Below are 7,179 nucleotides of genomic sequence, written 5' to 3' on the forward strand. Positions count from 1 at the left end.
CATCTCCTAAAAAGGGAGATTCTGAATCTCAAGATGCTTCCTCGAGGTTAAAGCCTGCTCTTGTCTCTCAAGTCAAATCGCTTTCAGGTTTGGTGATTTACACATACTTAAAAGTTTTTGTCTCTATTAAGATTCCAATTTTTACAACTCTTCCTCCTTCGCAGCTATGGAGAAAGAAGGCAGCGTCTTCCGATGCTTCAAGACCCGATCGGGCTCGATCCTGCCAGACTTCAACAAGTGGCGCCCTGCGATTCGTGAACGCTATTTGCTTCATGCTCATCATTCATCTCGGGTTAGTTCCGCTTTATTTTTCCGATTGTGCTGCCGTTCTTCGTAATAACTAACCATCCCGTTTTTATGCATAATGCCAGGCTAACAGTGAGCTTAATGACATGATTGAACATTATGAGGGGCTGGTCATTGGTCGGGAAAAGGAGATTGACGCGTGGAAGAAAAAACTTTCTACTCTTGAGGCTGAACTAAGCTCTTCTACCGGCTCCAAGCACGATATGGAGGACAAGGTCGATAGTCTAACATCCGAGCTTGCGAAGTTAAAGGGGGAGCTGCAGGACCAGTACGACAAGAACTTCAAATTCCAGGATGAGCTTTCTGGTGTTCAGTGTAGGCTTCACGAATCCGAATCAAACGCCGATACCCTGAACAACCAACTTACTGAGCTTAACACGAAGTACAAGGCGATCACCAAATTGCGTGATTTCGAATTGGCGAGGTCAACATCAAAAGCCAGAAAAGAGGTTAAGGGACGCAGGATGGAGTTGATCCAAGGAGCCATCCGCTTCATTCAAACCGAGAAAGCTTGGTCAGATCTGGAATCAGACATCAAGGAGCACGAGAGCAATCTGATTCTGTTGGATCAAATCCATGAAACAGATTTCTCCGAGGTACAAGAGAAGACCGAACTATCGGCTAATCTTTCTGAAAAGCGGAGTCGCTTGGCAGCTCTTCCTACTTCGACCTTCAACCCGCAGGACTTCGAGGAATTCTTCACTGAATCGCCTCCTATAAGTGAATCGGTTCAAGACTGGGCAGGTAACGCTTGGCTCCTGACTCTTACTACCTTTTTCTCACTTTATGTTTTTTTTTTAAAATTGACTGGAACTGTCCTTCCCAGGCCCAAGTGAGACGGAAGATGTCGTCCCACCTGAAGTTCCTGTGATATCGGAGGTCACCCCGGAGGATGGTTGTACTGTGGTGGGCGGACCAGGAGCTCCATCATACCAAGCACCAGCCAAGTAGGCGAATGAAACTCCGACTGTCGAGCCGGAGTCCGAGGTGGCTGTTACTCCGTAGTGGCAGCGTCCACTTTAAATTGGGAATTGTCCCATTAATTTTAAAACTTAATTTCGAACTTGTTTTTGCCTAAGGAGGCTTTATTATTTCTTTTGAACAAGATATTTGCCTGAGGAGGCTTTTAAACCTTTCTAGGTTTTGACCCCAAGGGGGTTTGGTTAAAATTATGTGCGGGTTTGCAAAGTCCGCTTTTAACCCTTTGTGGCCTTGTGGTTATGCTTTCGAGATTTTTGGGCTGATCAGACCTTTCTCTCTAGAATGCGAGAACTGAGCTCAGCTTAAAGCGAGTTCCCCACTTCGGGTTTAGTCAACTCGATAAATTTATTGAGCTTGGGCTTTAGAAACTTTCGTAGTTAATGCGACAGTTGCTCTTTCCTTTCTTATTTCTTGAAAGTAGGAAAAGCGGCTCGTCTTTAATGCAATAATTGCTTTTTCTCGATTTTCCAAAAATGGTTTAAACCACTAGGGCACGCCACCATTATTGAATTTTCATTCCCAAGGCAAACCTTAACCCTATTATAAATAGGAGTTTGTCCGGCTTTGATCTTTCTTCAAGAAACTTCATAACACCATATCAATGGAAAACGAAAACATAGCCCCCATTGATCCCGGCAGCCCACTCTTCTTGTCCGGTGACGTCTTTGAACTGGCCGGCGTTCTTTTCCCTCATGCCGTCTTTCACTTTCCTTCAAAGGAGAAGAAAGAGGCTTGCGACAAACACCGTCGCTTGTGTGAAGAGAGACAGCGGCTAGGCCTCAAAAGGCAAACACTCGAGGCTCGCATCGCTCGGGTGGAGAGGAAGATACGGGCTTTGGAAAGTGATCCCTTTCAATGGGAATGGCGGAACTTTGATTCTGTCGCTAAGATCCCGAAGATGCTCCGGATGTATCTCCGTGCTAAAGGAGTTTCGGGTCCCGTGAATGCTCCGGTCCATACCGTTCCATCCGATAGCGAGGAAGAAGACGAGGAGGAGACCAGTACCAGTCGGAAACGCGTTCGGGATCATCCCGAAGTGGATGCCAAGAACAAGGCGTTCACTTCGAAGACTAAACCGGCGATGAAGGAGCCTGTTCCTGAGCCTCTTCCATAAATGTATTCTAACTTCTTCACTTATTTTGAACTCGTAATGGGCTTCGGCCCCTTTTTGTTTATGGAAACATTTGCAATTTTCCTTACTCTTCAAATATTCTCGGAGATGCGTCTTTTAATGCAGGATCTGTTCGAGGGCATAAATCTCTCCGCGAATCACTCCATTCCTAGGATAGAATCCGCAGCTTACTTAGGAATATGACATTCCTATAAATTATAGTCTCAACTTCTCTTTTCTCCTCGCCGCTCTTTTTCATTTTAACAGGTATGGAGTTCAACCTTCGATGTTCAGAATCTATGCCCGACTTTTCCAGGATCGGAATGATAAACGAAGACGTTCCAAATGAGCCAAACAGGCAGCCTCTTCCACCTCGCAGTTTTTTTAGGTCTCAGATCCGAGCTCCGTGCGCTCTGATCAGGGATCTCCCAATCAAGGACCAAGGAACAGCGACGGCATTCATAGAGGCGCTTACGCTTCAACATCGGAAGCTTACGTTAGAAAAGAGGAGACTCCGGAAGAAGATTAACCGGATGCGACGCAGGCTTACTACGGTGTCAAGAGATCTTCACATCCTTGAATCTCACCCTGGAGAATGGATCGAGCTTGGAATCTCTGACTTCGCTCGAATTCCGGACTGTATGAAGCCAATCCTCGACCTTGCTGGTCAAGGAGTTGAAGTGTTCTGCTCGGCAACAAGATCTCCATAACCTGAAGTGTACGATGAAGGACATTCCATTTTTGAATAAACGCTCTATTTCCAATCTCTTGTATGTTCGCATAGCCGAACCTTTATTTGCTTCACTTGTTCGCTCAGTCGAACCTTTTCCTTTAATAAAGAAATAAAACAAAATTTTCATTAATAGCTGAACTCGTTTCCGAGCTGCCTACGTACCCATTTCGGGATCAAGCCACACCGTAGTTCATGTACATAAAAATGCATGTAGCTTTAAACATAAAACTTCTTTAGGTTGATCACATTCCAAGGTCGCTTGACTGGACTGTCTTCTAAGTCTTTCAACCTATAAACACCGTTCCGAACCACTTCGGTAATAATGTAAGGTCCTTCCCAATTAATATCGAGTTTACCGGTACCTTCTTCTTTTTTGTTGTCAAAGACGCGCCTTAACACATAATCTCCTACGAAGAACGGCTTACTTTTAACTTTAGAATTGTAATATCGGGCTGCTGCCTGCTGGTAATTCTGAATCCGAATCAAAGCTTGATCACGCCTTTCATTTATGGTATCTAGTGAATCATTAAGCATTGCTGAATTTTCTTCCTCATTTAATGGTGCTTCTGTTCGGCGAAGTCCGGGCACGTTGAGTTCAGCTGGTACTACTGCCTTCATGCCATAAACCAAAGAGAATGGAGTTTCTCCTGTAGGTCGCCTAGGGGTTGTACGATAGGCCCATAGGACGGGTTGTAGTTCTTCGTACCATTCCTCCCTTTAGATGATTCAAACGTTTCTTGAGATTGCTCAATATCGTCTTGTTCGCGGCTTCAGCTTGACCGTTTCCTTGCGGATATCGTGGAGTAGAGTAACTGACTTTGATTCCCCAGTCCGCACAAAAGGCATCAAACTCTTGTGAAATGAATTGTGGCCCGTTATCGGTGACTATTTCATATGGAACTCCATGTCGACATATAATATTCTTCCAAATGAAAGCCTTTACCGCTGAATCTTTGATGCCAACATATGCCTTAGCTTTGATAGTCAGATTTTACTCTCTAACAGGTATCAATCCCTAATACACATGCCATTGTAGTATATTAGGTTATCAATCCAATCTCAGTGTGACTGCAAGCATTCAAGATATGAAACAGAAAGCAAATAAGTCAAGCCAATTGTGAAAGGGTTTTGTGTGTTTCTATTGATCCTAAGCAACCAATTTAACATGCAAATACCGGATTTAAAAGCAATAAAAGAGAACTAAACAGCAAGTAAACAAGAACAAGAAGTAGACTAAAGACCAGAAACTATCATGCATAAGCTTTTGGAAAAGAAACTAACAACCTAACAATGCAGAGAAACGATCTAGGCCTAACAGGTCGAGCTAAGCAACAGAGACTAACAAAAACAAGATTTAAACAATCAATAGAGATAAAGGGTCCTGAGGAATGGGGTAATCGATTATGGCAGTCTCCTTAGCCTACCTAGGTGGTTAACAAACTCAATCAAGCTATCCCTAGACAATAGATTCGAATACAAATCAATCCACTCTCGTGACAGAGATTCTCAAGCTAAATCACTTTCATACTCAATTCTCATTGAAGAAATATAACCTAGCAGGCATTATGATTCAATCTAATAAAGTCAATAAGCATTCTAAACATCCAATCTCTTGGGCTAGAGTATGCAAATCTCTGGAATAGTTGGTTCAGACATTTCATCAAACACCTTTTGGGTGTGGAAATGTCTGAGATCAACTTCCAATTGATCAGAGAGGAAGTAGCATTAAGATCTACTAAACCAGAAGGGAAATCAAGCAATTCTACACTTAACCACCTAAATATACTAAGGATTCCACACCTAATCTATCCCATCCTCAAGAACCCTAATCCACTACTCAAGAACACTGAAGAACATCATGCATAAAAACCCAGAAAACGTTTCAAACCCAGAAATCATTAAAAAGCAAGTATGTTATAGATGAGAAGGAGATCTACAACTTTGATGAAGAAACGAAATCCAAAAACTCAAAGGATCAACAGGAAAAACGATTACAAAAACTAGGGTTTATGAGAGAAAAGAAGAATATCTGCTGGGTAAAAGGAATATCCCCTGGACAATAGCATGTACCCCTATTTATAGGAAATACTAGGTTGCCCTAATTGGCTACAGGACAAAATAGAGAGTCGGTGGAGGCCAACTCGACGTGTCGTCGAGCCTACCACGTCGAGACCATGTGATTCTCAAAGGTGGCGCCTTGATGTCCATCTCGACGTGACGTCGAGCCTGTCTGGTCGAGTCTGCTCCCAGGCTGCTTCTTGGCGTCCATCTCGACGTGACGTCGAGCCTGTCTGGTCGAGACTGCTCCCAGGCTGCTTCTTGGCGTCCATCTCGACGTGACGTCGATCCCAAGTCTAGCTCCAAGGTCGTGTTGGTTCCTCCTTGCTCCATTAAGTCCCAAATAAGCTGGTCGAGACTGCTCCCAGGTGATCTTGAACGACTTCATTCCTCTCCAATTCGATCCCAAGTCTAGCTCCAAGGTCGTGTTGGTTCCTCCTTGCTCCATTAAGTCCCAAATATGCTCCAAAGTACCTAAAACTCATCCAATATGCAACATGCTATGCCATGCAATGCAAATCGTACTAAGTGATGAAAATCTTATGAAAAAGGACTATTAATGCAGTGAAACAGAGAGGAAACTAAGCTAAATGCATAAGAAATGTGTGCTAAAAAGAGGTAAAATACAGAGATATCAACTCCCCCAAACTTAGCTCTTGCTTGCCCTCAAGCAAACAGATAGAACCAGCCTGGAGAAGAGGTTTGAAAATGGAGACTCAGAACCAAAACATGCATATAGAGTAAGTGAAGTCAATGTCCAGGTTGCTAATTCTAGAATGCAAGGTTGACTGATCCCTACTTAAAAACATTAGCCATCTCCTTCACATCTCAACCTAACCTCTGCCTTAATCAAATCAAGCATTCAAATCTGCACATTCCCTTTAACATTCATTAAGTTGGAACCATGAATCATACTATGCAATGGATATGAACACATTTGGCTAAAGGGTAAAGGTTTTAGAGACAAAGATGGTCCCTTAAAGATCAGGCTTAAATCGTAACAGGGGATCTCTCAAGAATGATTGAGCTTTAGTAGAATGCTAAAGGTGAGTATCAAGTTATGCATACAAGGATAAGACCCCATCTACCCAGAATGTAATCAATATCAACCCAAATAGAGGTCCTATTTCTAATCCCAGAATCATGAACTTAACTCTACCCTTTTGCATTCAAAGCATTTACAGACTTTACTCAAATCATCCCTTTTCTTTTCTTTGCTTTCTATCCTAGGAGAAGCTTTCTTACTGCTCTGTCTAGCGGATCGGGTTTCTTTAACAACTAGGGTTCCCTTTTCTTTCTTCTTATAAACACAAGGCTTTTGCCCAATCTCTTTAAGCTATTTACAGAACCCTTTTTCCTTTACTTTAGCACACCCAAATCCTTTACTAGACTTCTCTTACTTTAGCTACTTCTCCTTAGGACTCTTTTCCCTTTTCTTTTCTTTCAATGATGAACATAACCTTTTCTTTCTTTTAAACACAACCCAAACCCAGAATTAAGTACCCACCTAGTCCTATCTGGTCCAGATAACGTGAACCAGAACTACATGAGATACTATCCTTGTCGTTACAGACCTAACACTTTCTACCAAGCTCAATCGGAATAAGGCCTCACATTCACACACAAATGATACATGGCTTGAAAGAAGGTTAAGGCTAAGGGTGGGAAATAACTGCTCCAAAGATGGGAGTCAGCTACTTGGACTAGCAAGAGTGATCAAAAGGTAAAAGAAAGTCCAAGTATTTTAAGGTATCCATGAGTTCATAGCACAATGCACAGCATGATAATTATAAGTCAAAATTCAAGTTTAAATAGATAGGGAATGGCATCAGATCAAAGCGAGATTCGACTAAAAACAAGAAAGTCAAGCGTTGAATTCAAAAGATGGTGCGGTCTTACTTCAAGTTCAGTCGATTATGCATTAGAGAACTAACAACCAGGGCACTGAGTTCTACTTAGTGAATAGGCATATTTACAAGGTTATAATCAT

The 7,179-nt window shown here is 42.6% G+C and overlaps 1 protein-coding gene across 1 annotated transcript; it reads left to right on the plus strand.

Annotated features, from left to right (window-relative positions):
- Window positions 1–1,754: 1,754 nt before the first annotated feature.
- Window positions 1,755–2,401, plus strand: LOC110228987. Its single transcript, XM_021027564.1, has one exon. The coding sequence runs from the start codon at window positions 1,889–1,891 to the stop codon at window positions 2,399–2,401; it is 513 nt and encodes a 170-aa protein (XP_020883223.1). The 5' UTR covers window positions 1,755–1,888.
- Window positions 2,402–7,179: the final 4,778 nt, after the last annotated feature.

The sequence above is a fragment of the Arabidopsis lyrata genome, assembly GCF_000004255.2.
Source record: "Arabidopsis lyrata subsp. lyrata unplaced genomic scaffold ARALYscaffold_8, whole genome shotgun sequence".
Classification (NCBI taxonomy): domain Eukaryota; kingdom Viridiplantae; phylum Streptophyta; class Magnoliopsida; order Brassicales; family Brassicaceae; genus Arabidopsis; species Arabidopsis lyrata.